This window comes from Bubalus bubalis, chromosome 9, assembly GCF_019923935.1.
Source record: "Bubalus bubalis isolate 160015118507 breed Murrah chromosome 9, NDDB_SH_1, whole genome shotgun sequence".
In the NCBI taxonomy this organism is placed as follows: Eukaryota; Metazoa; Chordata; class Mammalia; order Artiodactyla; family Bovidae; genus Bubalus; species Bubalus bubalis.
The window spans coordinates 60854865-60873822 of NC_059165.1; the positions used below are offsets into that span (position 1 = coordinate 60854865).

General features: G+C 48.6%; 2 protein-coding genes across 2 annotated transcripts in view; one reads left to right on the plus strand and one right to left on the minus strand.

The window, feature by feature from the left end:
• Window positions 1-2755: 2755 nt before the first annotated feature.
• LOC112587047 (transcription and mRNA export factor ENY2-like) lies at window positions 2756-3210 on the plus strand. The gene has a single exon (XM_044948558.2). It carries the CDS (start codon window positions 2816-2818, stop codon window positions 3104-3106), a length of 291 nt encoding a protein of 96 aa, XP_044804493.1. The 5' UTR covers window positions 2756-2815; the 3' UTR covers window positions 3107-3210.
• A 2337-nt stretch (window positions 3211-5547) lies between these two features.
• CTNNA1 (catenin alpha 1) overlaps window positions 5548-18958 on the minus strand; it is a 179110-nt gene continuing 165699 nt past the window's right edge. Inside the window, exons 12-18 of the mRNA XM_006070838.4 lie at window positions 16306-16506; window positions 15409-15560; window positions 11044-11154; window positions 9328-9509; window positions 9100-9205; window positions 7642-7776; window positions 5548-6737 (exon numbers count right to left, since the gene is read on the minus strand). Of these exons, the coding sequence (XP_006070900.3) occupies window positions 6450-6737; window positions 7642-7776; window positions 9100-9205; window positions 9328-9509; window positions 11044-11154; window positions 15409-15560; window positions 16306-16506 (1175 nt within the window). The 3' untranslated portion in view covers window positions 5548-6449. The remainder of the gene's footprint in view (window positions 6738-7641; window positions 7777-9099; window positions 9206-9327; window positions 9510-11043; window positions 11155-15408; window positions 15561-16305; window positions 16507-18958) is intronic.

Genomic DNA, 18958 nt, shown 5'->3' on the forward strand with positions numbered 1-18958 from the left:
CCAGGCTCAGAAGGCTGCATACTGTTGACTTATGGGACATTCTGGAAAAGGCAGAACTATAGGGAAAGGGCTTGTTCAGGACTTAGGGGACATTTCAACAACAGTGGGGTGGCACAGTGGAATTTTGGGGAGCATGTTGGAAATGTTCTGTGTCTCAGTTGTGGTGGTTACACAACCACTACATGTGTCAAAATTCAGACACCCCAGAAAGTGAATTTTACTGTGTAAATTACATCTAAAAAATTGTAATAAATACTTCCCTGGTGGCTCAGATGGTAAAGAATCTGCCTGCAATGCAAGAGGCCTGGGTTTGATCCCTGGGTTGGGAAGATCCCCTGGAGGAGGAAATGGTAACCCAGTCCAGTATTCTTGCCTGGGAAAATCCCTTGAACAGAGGAGCCTGGTGGGATCCATGGGATCACAAAGAGTTGGACACAACTGAGCGACTAACACTTTGAAATACTCAGACGTTTCCTTTCCTAGCATTTGTGTGCTTCTGAGATTACTTAATGTCTATCGCATCTGATGGTGGAAACACTAACCGTGCACTCGAACTTCTTTTCCTTGCTCCACCAGCAGGACACCTCGTGGGTGGCTGGAAATCTGATGTGGTGGGAGTATTTACACCAGGGAAGTCGGGAAATGTTACAAATCAAGGCTTAATTTATTGTTTTGTTGATTGTCTAGACTTAAAAGAGGGTGATGAAGAAGACATTAATGCCAATTAAGCTTTGTGTGTCATCTATATTTAGCACAAAAAAATGAGGAAATTATCTTACAGTATTTGACAGATATTATCTGATTGAGCAAAGTCATCGTTCACTGACAAGTGAAATCCCCACATTTATTTTTGTTCTTTCACTTCCTTACTCCTTAAGGTAAACAAAAATATCAACCAACATTCATGTCAGAACTAGACTCATTTGTCAGTTTCAACCATAGGTTGGCTATGGATGCAAGATTTGAGCAAAAATCAAAGAAGGCCTCAGTGGAATTTAAGCTGTGTGGAATCGAGAGTAAAGAATATTGCCTATTTTGTTAATTCTGAGTTGTGTACTGTAATTCCTTTATAGGAGTAAAATGTGTAACAAAATATATGGATATATATATGCAGCCTCTCCCCATCCCTCCCTGAAAACCTGGTTGTTGCACATTATTGATCAAGAAGAAGAGAAGCAAGGTCAGTGGCCTGGACTAGCTGAGTGTTAGAGACCAAGAGGGGGAGCATGTTAAGGAGACTCGAGCAAGGTGAGTGAGGATGTGATGGTGGGAATCTGAAGAAAGCGTGACAAGGAGGGAACGTGGCTGCCAGCAGCACGACAGGCCGAGAGGAGGGCTGGACCGAGCGGGGAGAGTGGTGGTGGGCACTGGACACGGTCCCAACGTTCCCCTGAGGAGCTCTGTCTCAGGGGAGGGAGACATGGACCCAGAAAAGCTTTCTGTCCCCTTGTTTTAAACTCGGGGGTCTATGACATGTTTTTGTGTGCTGATGAGAACCACTGAGGGAAGGCAAACTTGGTCAGGCAGGAAATGGGGGTGTGAGAATTGAGGGCTAGAATGCTTTGGACTGGGGTCCCGTGACCAGTGAGTGACAGGGTGACCTCACCCAAGAGCCTGGAGAACCCGTGCACGCTGACACGCAGTCCTGAGGACCCATGCAGGAACGGGCAGGTGCGGTGGGAGTCTGAGGGCGTCGCTGGGGAGAAGAGCCTGCCCTCTGGGGCTCCTGAGGGCTGGTCTGAACCTGGGGGCGTTAGAGGGACTGACTGAGCGGCTGGGAGGAGGGGCTGGGCAACTCGTGAGCTGTGTGACTTGGGTGAGAGAGTTGGTCGCCACTCCTGTAGTTTGAGGGGCAGTAATAGCGACACGTCACAGGCAGCAAACGAACAACTGGGGGATGTGGGTGAAGGCCTACACGGGCCCTGGGTGTGCCCAGCATGAGGCAGCTGCTCCTCTTCCTTCAGTGGGGGGGCAATCCTTGCCTGGGTGGAGAGTGGACGCTCTGAGCATTAAGGCTGCAGAGGTGAGGAGGGCCCTTGGAAGTGTCTGCCCGGGGGTTGTGGGAGGCACTGCCCTATGGTTAGCAGGGCAGAGGGGAGAGCAGCGGGGCTCTGCCCAGCCTGCGTGAGGTCATGGCCAGAGCAGGGGTGCGGGGCAGCTGGCCCGTAATGCCAGGCTGAGGCACCCAGGGGAGGAGCTGGCCTGAGGTGTCACCCAGGGAGGTGACACTGAGGGTCATGGCTACCCTGGCTGAGAAGCAAGAAACCTCGGGATGTGAGGGGAGACAGCCCTCTTAGCGGTGGCATAGGGGCAGGAGCAACCCCCGCATGGACACGGTGAGGTTGGTCTCCCCTGAGCTCAGCCCACGGTCTGTGAGGAGGATGGAGGATTCAGGATCGCTGGTTAAGACCTCTGGTGCCGCCTCTGTGACCTGCTTTCTGCTTCCCAGTATCTTCTGATTGGTTTAAATAAGCAGTGAGTCATTCGAACAGTTCAACTATTTCTCAAGCACGTGCCAGGGCCTTTGAGAGGTTACGGGGTCACCAAGACCACCGCCTTTTCCCCAAAGAATGCCAGACCAGCCCTGTGTGAGCTGGCACTGTGATGCCACATGCTGGGGGCAACAGGGCCAAGGCCTGGTGAGAAGGGGGTGGTCGTGGGCCACGCTTGCCCGTCATGGCACAAGGGGAGATTTTAGGTGCTATAGCAATGAACACTTTACTAAAGTGAATTTTAATGTGTATTAGAAAAACTGTAGAGGTGCCCGAGCTACTGAGGGTCTAGGTCCGGGCAGCCGAAGAGTGTGGTTAGCAAGATGAACAAAGATGCGCAGATGAGAGCAGCGATTAACCAAAAGTTGATAGAAACTGGAGAAAGAGAACGCCTCAAAGAGTTGCTGAGAGCTAAATTAATTGAATGTGGCTGGAAGGATCAGTTGAAGGCACACTGTAAAGAGGTAATTAAAGAAAAGGGACTAGAACACGTTACTGTTGATGACTTGGTGGCTGAAATCACACCAAAAGGCAGAGCCCTGGTACCCGACAGTGTAAAGAAGGAACTCCTACAAAGAATAAGAACATTCCTTGCTCAGCATGCCAGCCTTTAAGATTGAATTAGATTGTGTTGTTTTGTGGTTTTATTTCTAAAGTAAAACTTGCCATAAATTAGGAATCGATTTCCCAAAATAAAATCCTTTTTTGTATGATGGTATACAGTTTTCAGTAATGATGTATACATTGTATTGATTTTTTTCCCTAAATGTGTTATTTTAATAAATATCTCATGAATGAAAAAAAAAAAAAAAAAAAAAGAAAAACTGTAGCACAGCAAACATTTCATAGCTATTGCTTAAGGAGGAAGTGAAGCTCAGTAGAACTTGCATCTTTTGGGAACGTGTGCTATTAATGTTGGGATGGTGAGGGTGATGCCTGGGACATGCAAGTGATGGGCTCATGGGGGGCAGCGTGTGGACATCCTAGGAATCGCGTCTGGCAGGCAGTGTGGGTGCAAAGGGCACGGTTAGTCCAGATACTGCCAGAGCAGGCATGGGGTCCCTGAGGGCTGTGTGCAGAGGGCTGACTCTTGAGAAATGTTTTTGGATGTTTCTTTTACCACTTGGTGGAGAGTGGGTAATGGATGCTGGGGGCTGAGGGAGGGGGCTGTCTAGACCAGGGTGGGCTCAGCCTCTGAGAGAAGTGGATGGGCTGAGCAGACAGGTGGACTGGATGGTCTACGTGGCGCTTGGGTGCGGGGCTGTAGGTCACGGCAACAAAAGCCATGAGTGTTCCAAGTGTCAGCGTGGATTCTGAGTCAGTCAGGAGGAAGGGCCGAGTGAAGGGAGGTCAGCGTCTGTGGGCTTGGCCCCACGAGGGACCCCCAGGTCCCCAGGGTATCTGTTCACTGTGTCCTGGGCCTTGGAGAGTGGATTCCTATCCCTGTGAAGCAGGGAGGCAAAATATCAGGGGAGGTCTTTCTGATAGACTTTTGACAAGACATCTGAAGGAGATCTTGAGAAGGAAATGGGGAGTGGGGTGGGTGGGGGGTTTCTGGGGAGAGCAGAACCAAAACTGGCAAAGGGCAGATGCAAAGAAAGGCCAGAGACAAAAGCGGCCACACTCATCATTAGGACTCTGGCTTTTAGGACATGGAAGCCACTGGAAGGTTGAGCTAAGAGAAAGACATGCTCTGGCTTGTCTCTGAGGGGGAACGCCTGGTGGGGGTTGGGGGGGGCAGTGCAGGGAAGGAGCCTACTGCAGTGTCCACATGCAGACGACCATGGGAGCCACCTCCTGGCCTGTGCCCCTGTGTTGTCCCCTCCCACTGTGGACCAAGGGTGGTTTGTGTCACCAACATAACATTGAAGGCATCACGTATCGCTTTTGGGATCAGGTTTTTAAAACACGCCGTAGCTTCCATCTGGTTGCCATCCTCTCGGCTCGCTCAATCTGGTGGGGGCGTGAGCCACTCTGTGGGAAGGCAGGCCCACCTGGCACGGACTGCAGCCTCCCACCCCCGCCCTGTGAAGGAGCCTGGAAGTGGGTCCTATGCTCACAAGAGACCCAAGCGTCAGAATCTTCCACTCGGCTGCTCCTGGATCCCTGATCTTCAGAAGCTGTGAGTGATGCTTGTTGTCTTGGCTGCTGAGTTTGAGGGCAGTTTGTTACATGCTAAGAGAAGTTAATGCAGTGATGAGGTCTTGGACCAGGTGACGGCAAACAGAACTGGTGAGAAGTAGTTGGCCCCAGCATACATTTCAAAGGGAAGAATCTGTGTGAAATATGTATAAAGACATCCAAGTGGAGAGTTGAGGAGACCGCCAGTTATAGAAGTCTAGTTCTAGGAAAAGTTGGCATTTGGATGGTATTTAAAGCCAGATATCTGGCTAAGATCAGGAGTAAGCAGAACCAAAGAGAAGAGGTTGAGGACTGAGCCCTGGGACAGACAGCGAAACTTTGACCAGCTAGGAAGAGGAGGAGGAGCACCCTGTGAAGAACCGGAAACCGGAGTGAGGTGCTTCGGAGGCAGAGGAGGAGCTGTGAGCAGGGAGGGCCTGTGCACCTCGGCCACTGACGGTGCAGAGAGGAATATGGGCGTGCAGAGCTGACTGGAGCGGCAGGAAGTGAGGAAGGGGAGACAAGGACGACACTCTTTAAAGGAATGGGGATGTAGGCTGGGAAAGGACAGCAGGTTTAGGAGGTTTGTAAGGCAGCCATCATCTTGGTACAGTTACAAACCAGTAGGGATGATTCAGAAGGGGAGGGTGACCTCCAGGGAGATGTCAAGGATGCCTCTGAGGTTCTGCCCTGCACCCTGAAGTGCAGACATGTGAATTCCCACGGTGGGCGTGGCCCTCCCAGCCTGGAAGCTACAGGGAGGCACAGTCTGGAGCCCTGTGCACAGTCTGCTCCCTCCCTGGGCAGTACCATCCAGGAAAGAGGGCCAACGGGAGGCCGAAGCATGGCAGATGCTGGGGGCAAATCCAGGAGATGTCTGATGTAAAACTCCACTCTATGGGAAGGCAAAGAAAAGAACTCTGGCCCCTTAGACTTGGTTTCATAGTGGACTTTATTCGGAAAAGTTAGTGTAAAAAACATTCAAATTCATAAAATTTAAATAAAGTAAAATTATACCTTGTAGTTATAGTAATCGCTATAGTAATCACAAATAAGGTAAGTCTAAATTATTGCCTAAGCAAACACTATTATTTTGTCAGGCTTCTCCTAAGCCCAAGGCAGGAAGCGCTGCAATTATTAGAAGTGAACCCAATGATGAATTTGCATTTGGAAGCTGAAGGAAGTTAAAAGAGCATGTTCTGATTATGGCATCACAACATTCTAGCCTGAAAAAAAGCAACTTTATTAATGTCCCACAGCAGAGTACATTAGTAATTGTAACCATGCATTAAAATCCTCCTTTCATGTTATAAAGAGAGCAATCCATTCTCTTTGTGATACATTGTTTTAATTAGTTTTGTGTGGTCTGTCCCTCTCAAAACCTGTCTGGGAATGTTCCTTTCTCCAAGGCCTCCTAAGACGCCCGGGATGCTTCCTCCGGGTCGTCTTTGGTCATTTACTACCAGCCAAGTGGCCAGAACTGGGGGAAGCCCCTCCCTGAACCAAGATGTAGGCAGCTCCCCTCTCCTAAAGCTACTGCTGCCACCACTGGGAGGACAGGCATCTCAACCTGGTCAACAGTGTTACTAACACGTTCATGTGGGAGTCTCTTTGGTTATGGAATTTTTACTTTTAATTATTTAGGAGTATAAAAAATATAGCTAGATATATGCCCCTGAATTCTATGACTTAAACACAAGTATGTCCTTACAAAAGTCACCAGGTTGGCCAGGTCTCAAGAATCTATTTCCCTATGGGATCTAACATCAGTGTTCTATTTAGCAAATATACGTGAGTGAAGAACGATGAGGGATCTTTAGGAGGGCCCGGGCAGCCTTAGATGCTGTCCATAGCTTTGAACTCACTGAGGGCCTGCACGGGGTTCACGTGCTTCTTCTGAGATGCTCTTTTAATCTTGGTCTGCGTCTCATCCTGTTTCTCTCTCTTCACCAAGGGCTTTTTCTCAGGCGCCTTCATCTTCCACGACACAGCAGGGAGGTTGAGGGACGCCATCCCCTGGGACTTCTGGTATTTGGTGGAGGCCACGTACGATGCCTTCACTGTCTGCACCACCGCATTCATCAAGTTCTTTGCGGCTTGGATCAGGGACATGGCGCTGTCCACCTGAGAGGCACAGACAGGAGGTGAGGAGCACAGGCCAGGGTCTGGGGTGGAAGGTCCAGCTGGCCTGTCAGTCCCCGACAGGGAGTCCCCACTCCCCTGGGGCCCGGAACCAGTCCTCATTCCTAATCAGCTTTCCCAACTGCTAGGTGCTCTCATCCAAACACCCTGAAAATGCCTGTATTTCAGATCTTCTGAAGGGACGAGTAATAAAAACGTAAGGTACCATTACCTTACCTGCCCTAGCCCTCAACAGTTTTCACTCAAACAAGGCGGGGGATGATCTGCAGAACAAGCACTGTCAACAGCCACAGGCATGGGGTGGGGGGCTTAGGTCAGCCTCCTGGACAGAGCGCCCCATGCTTTCAGTAATGACCCAGGGGACTGCCCTCACATTTAGAGAAGATGGATAATTGTCCCCAGAGACAGGGGCATTTGATGTTGGAGCAGGTAAACAAATGGTCTAAGTATGTCCAACATTCAAAGTTCTTTGAAAGGAAATTGTGTGGGGTTTAGCAGAAGCCACGGGGCTTCCATGGAGGGAGGTGTCCTTGTTCCCCTAGGGTGACAGGTCCAGAACTGTGTGATGTGACCTGGGAAACAGACAAGGGGAGAGAGTGTACTGGGGCTCTTTGAGGGTGGAGGGGGTTTGAGAAAGGCTGTATGTCTCTGCAATTTCTGAACAGGCTCACTTTCTCTCTAGAAGAAGAAAAAACAGGAGGATAAAAATACTCTTTCCCACAGAAGCACAAGGGAAGAGGCCAGCACAGTAAGGGCTCCTAGCTGTCTCCAACCGTGTTCAACGGAGCTGCAATATGCACAGAGGAGCCGACGTGCAGCCCTCAGCCTCCGAGAGGAAACTATGGTCCTCTCCCAGCACTTCCTCCCACTGACAGATGAAACTTACCCCAGAGACGACCAGCTCCCCACCAAGGTTCTGCACCTCGGCCTTGACTTTGCTGCAGATGTTCAGCTGGTGGCAGTAAAGGGCGATGCGCTGAAGGTAGGCCAGCAGGTCCTGCTTGCAGGCTGAGTCTGGGCACTGACGAGAGAGCGGACTTAGCACCAAGCACTCTTGAGCCCAAACACACCCATTCCTAGGGCTATTCTGACAGGCTCAGTCTGTGCTGCAGCAAGGATGAGAGAGGATTATCCAAGTACCCGGGCTGTCACCACCCTCAGCAACTCTGCTGGGGTCCCTGCCTCTGGAGAAAAGTGACGGTGTCATGAGCTAGAGTGAAGGGCTGTCTGCTCAAGAGGGCCCAGATCTGCTCAGTGGTGCACACTCTAAACACCTGATGAAAGGAGAGTCATTTTAGGCAAAGATGGAGAACAAGTGCGTCAACCAAAGCAAGCAGAGCACCTCTCAAGTGTTGACGCAAACACCTCCCTTCTGTGAGGCTGGGGTTTTTTATTCTCAGCAGCTCCTGAAGCATGGCAGAGCCATGCCTCATTTGCATTTTAAGATGGTTGTGTAAGAAGACTGTGTTGGGAGCTGTGTGGAGGGTGGAGCAGGGAGTCAGTGAGGTAGGCCAGTCTTGCAGGCGCAGGCTGTGCACGATGGACTGAGTGGTGGCTGCTGAGAGGAAGAGACCAGATGGCGCTCACATTCATGTGGCCAGTAGATGTACTGGGGCTGAGTACCAGATATAAGCCCTTAAAGAGGGGCGTTAAGGAGGGCTTCCCAGTCTTTGGCTTGAGCACTGTCACTGTCCTGCAGCCCTGGTGCAGGCTGAGCATGTGGACACTTGAGGGAAAGCAGTGGGAAGGCTTTGTAACTATAGCTGAAAATAGCTTGTAAACTTTCCTGGAGGTTTACACATTTTTTTCAACACATCAGTAGAGAAAAGGGATGAAGGCTGGGTGGCTGGGAACACAGACGTCTGTCCCCACTTCGGCACATCATGCTTCCAAAGCACCAGACAAAAGAGCTCCTGATTCTTACATGAAATACACCCATAAGAGGCTCTTAACGCACTTAGTTTCAGTATATTATTGGGGCTTGCAGAATTAGCTCCTACCCAGAGCTGACATCCTAAAGAGATCCGAAGAGCTAACAGTAAAGGCTGGTTTTAGGTGTCAATCAAAGCAAGATTTTAGGACATACACACCTATGTGTGTATGTGATGTAATGCAGAGATGTGCTGTAATGCAAACTGGGCCTGTCTTATAAAACTTGTCAAAGAAACAGGAATTCAGAAATCCTTAAAACTCTATGCTGATGCTAATCAAGCAGGTTGGTGAGTTAAGAACACTGTTTGAGATTAGGAAAGTGCTGTGGCTCATGAAAAAACACTGTTACCACCCCTGGGCTGCCCGAGTCCAGCATGAACTTTAAGACCTGTGGGGCAAGTCTGTTACTTACATGGTCTGCGATGGTGCGGCCAAGCTTATCCATCCTGGAGCCTGCCTCAGCAATTTTCTTGGCGGCACTGATCACATCTGATGTGTTTTTGAGTGGTCCTTTACCTCTGAAAAAAGGGAACAAGGATGATTGTAACTAAAGCCCTCGTAGGTGGAGATGAACAGCAAAGGATGTACGGAGCAGCACATCCTGCCTGCGTGAGGTGGCCTGCAGGGAGGCGCTGCTCACCGGGTGAAGTCCGTCATCTCCATCATGATCATGCACATCTGCTTGGCCAGCACGATGATGTCATTGCCACTGTCGTCCCACTTGGACACCTCAGCATCCAGCTTGCTCTTTTCTTCCTGAAAACTGGCCACCTGTTCCGCAATCTTTGCTTTCTGCTCCTGGGGAAGCTGAGCCATGATCGCCTGAAATCAGAAGCACAGAAAGCTCTTACATAAAGAGAATATGAAGTTCTCACAGTGCATTAACCAAGAATATTTCCACCAAGCAATCTATGACATAGGTAGGATGGTGCTTTAATAGGTTTCATTTTGCCTGAAGAACCATTTATTCTCATTTTGTGAAGTTTATAGCTTCCCGACCCACTTTCAAGAATAACGGTGTGAGGGGTTGCAGGCTAATGTACAAGCTTCCTGATCACACCTGCACAGGGACAAAACCTGCTTAATTCTTTAAAAGTTTCATCTTCTGAAGTCAGGAAGACAAATATCACATTATATTAGACATACGTGGAATCGGATTTTTTTTTTAAAAAAGATACAAATGAACTTATTTACAAAACAGAAACAGACTTTGAGAACAAACTTAGGGTTGATTACCAAAGGGGAAACGTGATGGGGTGTGGGTACATCAGGAGCTTGGCATGAACATACAGTATTTTATACATATAACCAAGGACATACTGTATAGCACAGCAAATTCTACTCAATATTCTGTGATAACCTATGAAAGAATCTAAAAAAGAATGAATATGTGTATAACTGAATCACTTTACTGTACACCTGAAGTTAACATAACATTGTTAATCAACTATACTCCAATAAAATTACTTTGAAGAAAAATAAACTTCCATTAACCTTAAAAAAAAAAAAATGTCACCCTCGCCTCCTGCCATGGGGATGAGGGAGGGGCTAATGCATGCAGGCCTTTCCCTGGTGTCAGTATATACATCTCCAACTTTCCAAGATGACCCAGTAGTCTTAAAATGTAAGTTTTAAAGGAGGCAGGAGAGAACCTGCTGCAGAGCACACTTCTCAGGCACTCAAGACAGCACTCACACCTGAGCCTGCAGCACCTGGAGGCCCGCTGCCGACCTCAAGCCCCAGACTCAGGCCTAGGGCTCCTCTCGACTCAGCTCCCCAAGGGCTAGGACCCAGTGGGGCTTAAAGCAGAGATGAACCCGCTGTTCAAAACGACTTCTAAGGGGTGAAAAAAGACTCCTTAGTAATATTTCTTGGCATCCTCCCAAAAACATAAATGCAATTGATTGAAGATTTAACGACTCAAATGAATGCAATGGCTCTGATTTTCTTGAATGTACCACTGTTATTTTTTTCCCCATGAATAATTAAATAGTTCATGCCCGTGGTATCATTGAGATAGGCAAAGACAGCAATCTTTTTTGAGTTTCACTGTCCTATTAACAAACATTGCATTGACTGGAGCATAGCGCTTTCCTGACTCGGGGCTCTTCATAAACCAAAGCCTCAGGGTACAGCTGAGGGGGCCATGTTCTTGCGCTGCTCTCGCTGAGGAGACATTCTGGATGAACCTACAATGGACTAGCAGGTGCCACAACTTTAGGATAAGGTTCCACTGCCAGAGTAAATGAGAGGAAAAATGGTGTTTTCAATAATGAGAGTTTTTTTCTGGAAAAGAAAAAGCTAAGAACAGGGAGAGACAGGAAGGTCTGCAGGACAAGTTAAACCTGGTCCTTACCCGGGCACTCTGGCCAGCTATTAGCTGGTCATCTTCTGTCTGGACACTTGTCCTGCTTCTGACATCGAAGTCTTCCGTCTCAAAGTCAGAGTCATCCAGCTCCTCAGGGGTCTGCCACCAAGACAGAAATGACAAGTCAAACACAACCCTGGGCCACCAGCAGCCCCGAGCCCCTGGGCCCACAGCCCCAGGGTCTGACGTAAAGACATCCAGAATTTTCTGCAATATTCCAAACAGCCATGAGGAATAAAGTTAAAGCTGCTCAATATTTGAACCCTGCTTCACCGATGCATGTGCCAAGCAGTCCATTCAACAGACAGCGAGCAAAGGCACCACACCAGCATTCCCAAAGGATCTGGAGGGTTTCAGTCTCTACCAAAGAGTCAAGACTCTGCTTGACAAAAGGTTTTCACTTCATGTACTTCTCCAACACCTGCATCTTAAGACAAATGTGAGAGTTGTTCTGGGTGGAAAACGTACTGTAGTAAAAATAGCAGTTTCATACATTAAACAGATTCTTATAACTTTGCCATTTTTTAACGGAAAAAAGAAAATTAACTGAATTAATACTGGGATACCTCTTAGGTTAGCAAAGGTTGATCTGAGGAGTAAAAACAGGCAGTGTGTTTTTATGTACTTTTATTAAAGGAAAAGAGAATATGGCAGATAAAGTCTGAGTAAATACCAAAGGAACTGATCACTTTTTTGCTTTAATTATGAAATAAAAATTCTTATTTTGTACACCCTCCAGCCTCTCGTGATTAGCTACTGACTTGAAACATAATGTAATCTTCGGGAAATTATCAGCAACAGGGCAGCAGGCAGAACAGCTGGGGTTGGCTCTTGGCCCAGCCGGTCGGCCTATGACAAGAGGGCAGTGAGGCGAGTCCCTCATCTGCACCAGGACCTAATCCAACCCCAGCCTGAGGGCTTCCTGTGAGGAAGCATCCAGACTGCCCAGAGTATGTTGGGTTTGTACACACGTGAAGGCTGGGCCGGGCCCTCCGTGTGAAAGTGAGGACAATGGGGGTCACCTGAGGCACCAGTGAGTTACACGTCAGTGCAACACCTGGAGTCCAGCTGCTGTTGGCCATTGTGATTCTGGAGTGACAGACACTTGAGCCTTTAGTGAGGGGTGCCTCTTAACAGGATCTCTACTTCCCTACCTTCCTCCATAGCCCATCACAGACCGAAGAACTGTTCTTACCAGGGAAACCAAATTAGGGAAACCAAATTATCTTCTATCTGTTCATTCACTTGTTGAATCTCTGTGTGCCAAGCAAGCAGTTCTGGGCTCGTAAGGTACAGAATGACAGAGACAAACATCCCCGCTCTCACAGATATAAGACTGCAGGCACCCAAGGATGTGAAGAGCAAGACTGAGAAGCAGGTGCATGAATCCAGGTGAGAGGTGCTGGTGGCCTAGACCAGGGCAGGAACCGTGTTCAGAATCACTACTTATTGTGAAGGTAGACCCAACAGGCTCTGCTGATAAATCCGATTCAGTGTATGAGGCAAAAAGTGGAATCAAAGGTGAATCTAAAATTTGGGCCTAAGCAAGTGGAAGACAGACGTGCCATCAACTGATGAGAGAGCAGGGTGGAGAGATGCGGAGCTCACTTTGGGGATGACAAGCAAGGGGCAGCAAGCAGGGTGGCTGGAGGAGTGGACCATGGGAGTCAGCCTCTCGCTGGTTTTCTCTCATCTTTATGCTCCAAGTGAATGAGTACAGTCAGAAAAGAGACAGGTGAGAAACTATGCTACAGGGTGTACCCGTGGTCACGGGCTGTGAAGATGAAGGATGAGGAGAAACCAGCAAGACTGAGGAGGAGGGGGCCAGCGGATTTTCTTACAATGGGCGACATTAAGGCATGTTTGTCTGCTGGGGGAAAAGTGCTGGAGAAATAGGGAGCGAGACCCAGTGCAGGGAACAGGCTCAGCCAGGAGCAGATGTTTAAACCACCTCAGGATCCTCGGGAACGATGAATCCCTGGTGGTTCAGAGGGTGAAGCATCTGCCTGAAATGTGGGAGACCCAGGTTCGATCCCTGGGTTGGGCAGATCCACTGGAGAAGAAAAAGGCAATCCACTCCAGTATTCTTGCCTGGAAAATCCCATGGATGGAGGAGGAGCCTGGTGGGCTACAGCCCATAGGGTCGCAGAGTTGGACATGACTGAGTGACTTCACTTTCATTTTTTTAGGATCCTCAGTGAAATGGATACCAGGGCCAGACAGGTAGGATGGGGCACAGGTGGGGAAAGGGGAGAAGGTATGAAGTGTTCCCAGACTCTATGGCTGTGTAGCACCAACAGTCCCCTGACATCCTGGGTCCAGTGACCCCAGTCAGATGACTGTATTTTTATGCACCACGTTCAGCAGGAGACAGAATTTCACTAGGGTTGTATTTTGAAAGGCAAATAAGGGGAGTAAAAAGGTGCAAGAGAGATTGTACTGATGAAACAGAAGCTGGAATAGGAGTGAGGCAAGGACCCGAGGGGCTGAGTGAGGGTTGCAAGTGGGGAGGACCAACCAGCTGAAGATCTCGACGGACTCAAAGCACTGTTGGGAGTCACAGAACCAAAGGGAGCAAGCAGCTGATCGAAGGGATGATGGAGATGCTGGTTATGACAAAGACCAGGCAAGAGTAGGCAAAAGAGGCTGAGTATGGGGGAGGACAAGACATCAAGAAACCAAGAGGCCCCGGGGTTGGAAGGATGGTTCCTGGATTAAATCAAGACAAAAAGGAGCTAAACCAAGGCTGCTACAGACCTACTTGTCCTTGTTCTCTGAGCCCTCCCAGGTGACCACACCCAGGTTCCATTTCACCACACCTGCCAGGGCCTCTCATACTTAACGATCCAACACAGCAGTAAGCACACAAGAAACAGCTACTACATGCCAGGTCCTGACCTGAGCACATTATCTCCAATTCATCCCATCAAAGCTATCAACACCATCATCTGCATCTTAAGAGAGATGAGGGAACTTGCTGAGAGTCTCAGATGTGAGGAGGAATCCTGCTTCCACAGAACAGGCCCTAGATGTGCAGGTATCCTGGGGTGTGTGCAGTGCCAGCTCATTTAAAACCCCAAAGGCATTCACCTCAGACACTCAACAACTCATGATTATTAATGTTTCTTCTATTCTCTGTCTGCACGCAAAGAACTTTGGAAAAACAGGGCTGCATTTTGCCACACTGGTGCGCTTGACCCAGGGATCCCTTCGCACCTCTGGAGGCCAGGCCTCCCTGAGCATGGGCTGCCCTCCAGCACAGCAGCAGGGGTGAAGAAAGCAACAGGCTCCCCCAGATCCCCTCCCAACCCCCAGTATGTGCAGGTGACCTGGGCCTGCAGGAACAGCCAGCAGCCAGCCATACAACCCTTGAGCCATTCTCGTTGCTCCTTACCCCTGAGAGGAGTGCAGTAATGCCCAAGTGTTTCTACGTTACATACAGAATGCATCCAGCCTGATGCAACTACCTTAGGAATGGCCTCTGGTAAAAAGGGGGACACAACCCTGTCCATCTTGGAAGGTGTGACCAGCAAACCATGAAGGTGTAATGGAAACTCCCTGACATGACTAGACTGTCAACAGAGCCCAGCAGCCGTCTACTCAGCAGGCCTGGCCCGAGCCTGGGGGCATCCAGGTGACCCCGGGAAAGCTTGGCACAGGTCCTGCTCTCAGCTTCCAGAGCAACACATTCATGTTCAGAACAGCGTGTGAGGGATCAGCTGCTATGTGAGTCCCAGCCTAAGACACAGGATGATCACAGAGGAGGTGGTGGTTTCTCAAAACCCCATTGTTCATACCCAGGGGACCCCAGACACTGTTTCAGATGGTGAGAACTGCCGCTGGCTCAGAGAAGACAGGTCAAACGGAGCCCAGAGTGGGTGGCACTTCCCTTCAGCCATGGTTAGAGGGCTCGACACTTGGCCCTGAGATCAGGAGCATCACCGAGGGCTGCACAGCCCCTCATCCTCCCCCTCAACACCCTGGGGCTCTAGTCCCCTGCCTGCCTGCCACCCTTCTGAGGTGAGGAGTGCTACATGTAAAGAACAGCTTCAACCTGAATAAAGGAAATACTCCCTTCACTGAGGAGCCTTTATTTTCTGTCACTGCCCTTTAACTCAAGAGGAAGCCTCAACTCATACTAGGTCCCCTTTTCTCAGCCCAAGTTTGGGCTCTAACTTGCAAGTAAAAGTCATTTTAGACAACGTAATTAAACATATCTCCTCCTAACAGCCCTTAGATTCATGGTTTTAATATACTGCCAACACATCTGTTGAGTTCCAGAATGATGCATTGCTCAAGTTTAGCAAATGATAAGAAGGAAGCTGTTAAAACATCTGAAATGCAGTTACTCACCCTTATCATCAACACCGCTTTCCTGATGTCCCGGATGCCATCATACACCAGGCGGGAGGCATCGATAAACTCGTTTTCATCCATGGGCTGGGCAGGGTCTGAGCTGAGGGCTTCCACAGCCGCTTCCACTTGCTCAGTAAAACGCGGCATGACTGTGGAGAAAAGAGATGATAACATCACCACCAGCCCTCCTAAATCCCTCAGTCAGATGCAGAGAGGCAGAGTGGAAGATGAAGAGCCTCTGCTTCTACCTATGTGAGGGGTATTTATGGTTCAAATAAATTAAATGCCATATTTTACAAAGACTTGAATCCTCTTCTTTGTCTCTGGCCAGATTCTGCAACACAGGATTTAGATGGCTGAGAATTTGAATTGGGATTTGGACTGAGGAGCCTGGTGGGCAGCAGTCCATGGGGTCACTAAGAGTTAGACACGACTGAGCGACTTCACTTTCACTTTTCACTTTCGTGCATTGGAGAAGGAAATGGCAACCCACTCCAGTGTTCTTGCCTGGAGAATCCCAGGGACGGGGGAGCCTGGTGGGCTGCTGTGTCTATGGGGTCGCACAGAGTCAGACAGGACTGAAGTGACTTAGCAGCAGCAGCAGAGGCCTTGCTAGAATGGGACCCTCCTTAATTTAGTGTGTTCATTAACTAGAGATATAACTCAGAAGTTCATCTTAAAATACTGAGTTTAGAGTGACTCCCATTACTACCTGTGGGACACAAATAAGGGAAACATGTTTGTGTGGTCTTACTGTGGCTGACCAATGACTCATCAATCTGATGTACCTTCCAGAACTCTTGACCGAAAATCAAACTGAGTCCCAATGTCCTACTTCCTAACCACAGGGCCATCTGTATGTGAGGAGCACAGGTAAGGGAGGGAATCCCGCACCTGTGTTGGAGAGCAGCTTGGTTGCTTCCAGCACCTTCTCTGTGTAGACCCCTGGTTCATAGTTGTCCATCTCTGAGGTGACGACATGAATGACCCGGGCAGCCCGGCCTCGAATTGCACCAGCTGTGCGGTCCAGCCCATCCACATCTTTCTCTTGGAGAGCAATGACACATTTGTTCACATCTTCCAAAATGTGATTCTCTGAGGAACAAACAAAAACAGCCGAATGAGGGAGGAGGCCTCCCACCAGAAGGCGACAATTTAAAATTGGCACCTGTCACTCATCCAGTGCTCACTGTGTGCCCGCTACTGTGCCAGAAGCTTTACACACATCATTTCACTAGAGACCAGATTACCCATGGGATCAACTCTCCCCCAGAAACTGGACCTGTAATCACCTCCAAGAATAACCGTCTTTATTCCAGGTTTAGAAGAGACAGGCAGAGATGCCCATCTTTCAGAATCCTTGATAATTTCTCTTTCCCTTAAACAATTTAACTGATTTTATATCCCGAAGTCTAATTAGAAGACAAGGTTCACTATTCCCAGTCCCTTGTCCCTCGCTCCAGGAGATGCCAATGGTATTCAGACAAACGACCAAGACATCAGGACAACTCTAGAACATGAGAAGGGCCTGGAAGGCAGGCAAAAGCCTCGTTGGAGTTGGATTTGGAAGATCTACCAGAACTGTTTCTCCTCAAAGACAAAGCTTCACCCTGGGTATTGGGAACCCCAGAATGAGGAGTTCATGTTAACCTCATCTATAATAGCGAAGTGGGAGCAACCAAAATGTCCCAGAATGGAGTAATAAATTATGGGCACTGTGCAGCCATTGAAATGGATGAGGATCTGCAGGGGCTGATGCAGAATGGGAAAGGGAATGTTCTCACCACCAGGAACTGTGCAGTCCACCAGCAGACAGCCCTCATGACAGGGCTGCCCACACCGCATGGGGCCGGTGGGTGAGCGACACAGTCTCCAGGTCATGGTCTGGCTATTTCCTTCCTGCTCAAAAAGCAGCTTTCCTTAAGACACACAAGAAATCTGAGAAGCATTGTCTGTTAAAGACATGCTCCTTTTCTTAAACCAAGACAGTTCATGTCTCAACAGGTGAAAGACTAATGGCTCTGGTTTTTCTGGAAGAGTCAGGACTGTAATGTAATCAGTTTAAAAAACACATTTGGGGACTCCCCTGGTGGCTCAGTGGTAAAGAATCTGCCTGCCAATGCAGAAGGCATGGGATCAGTCCCTGATCTGGAGGACCCCACATGCCACGGAGCAACTAGGCCCAGGTGCCACAACTACTGAGCCCACATGCCTCAGCTACTGAAGCCCGAGAGCCCACACGCCGCAACAGGAGCTCCCGCTTTCCGCAACTAGAGAAAAGCAGGTGCAGCAATGAGGACCCAGCAGAGCCATACATATATAAAATTATAAATAATAAAACCCGAGAAACACAGCTGACCATTTCTTTGCCATCCTGGTTACCTTATAGTTTTGACCTGTCATTATCTAGGACTGGTTCCTGATTTAATTCCCTTCTAAAAGTCATTACCCTTCCCTCTCAGCCTCTGCTGACACAGTCATGTTACGTAACACAATGTCTAGAAGAGTGATTACAATAGCTTTACCTCCTCAGATACCTCAAACAAGCAAGTGGACATGACGCCGTTTCCTCTTATCTCAAGGGGAGCCAGAGGCAAGTGGAAGTGCTTAGCAGATCCAGCAAAGAACAGAGCCACCACAAGGCCCTGCCTGTGGGCTTCCAGATACCTAGCAGGCTCCAGAAACAGGGCCCTCCATTTTGTAGTTCCCTGGAGATGGCAGGCATGGCTTACAGCTACAAAACTAAACATACTCTTACCATGTGATACAGCAATTGCATCCCATGGTATTTATGCAATGGAGCTAAACACATAAGTCCACACAAAGCCCTGCACACAGATGTCTACAGCATAACTACTCATAACTGCCAAAACTAGGACGCAATTGAGGTGTTCTTCAGTAGGCGACCTGAAATACTGTGGTACATCCAGACTGTGAAATATTATTCTGCACTTAAAAAAAAAAATGTGCTATCAAGGTATGAAAAGACATGAAGGAACCTCAGGAGTTGCCAGGTTCTGGAGCAGGAAAGAGTGAATAGGTCGAGGACAGAGGGTTTTAGGGCAATGAAAACACTCTGTATGACTCTACAGTGATGGCTACATCTGTACCTACCAGGAGTGAGCAGTGTCACTGTAGGTTCATCAGTTATAATGAATGTGCTACTATGATGGGGGATGTAGGTAACAAGGAGGCTGTGCATGTGTGGGGGCAGAAAATAGATAGAAAAATCTTTGTACCTTCTTCTTAATTTGGCTTCCTCTCAAATTGCTCTAAAAGTCTTAAAAAAATTTTTTTTTGAAATCATCAATTAAATATCTTTCCAAGGAGCCAAAATACAGCAGTAAAAAAAAAGGCGGGGAGGGGAGAATGAATTACCACAAGAAAGCTAACAAGACCATAATTCAGCATCTTGCTCCTTGGAAGGAAAGCTATGACAAACCTAGACAGCGTATTAAAATGCAGAGATATCACTTTGCCAACAAAGGTCTGTATAGTCAAAACTATGGTTTTTCCAGTAGTCACAAATGGATGTGAGAGTTGGACT

Bases quoted from the DNA above. Each gene is read 5' to 3' on its own strand.
- LOC112587047 (XM_044948558.2), top strand. From the start codon at position 2,816: ATGAACAAAGATGCGCAGATGAGAGCAGCGATTAACCAAAAGTTGATA.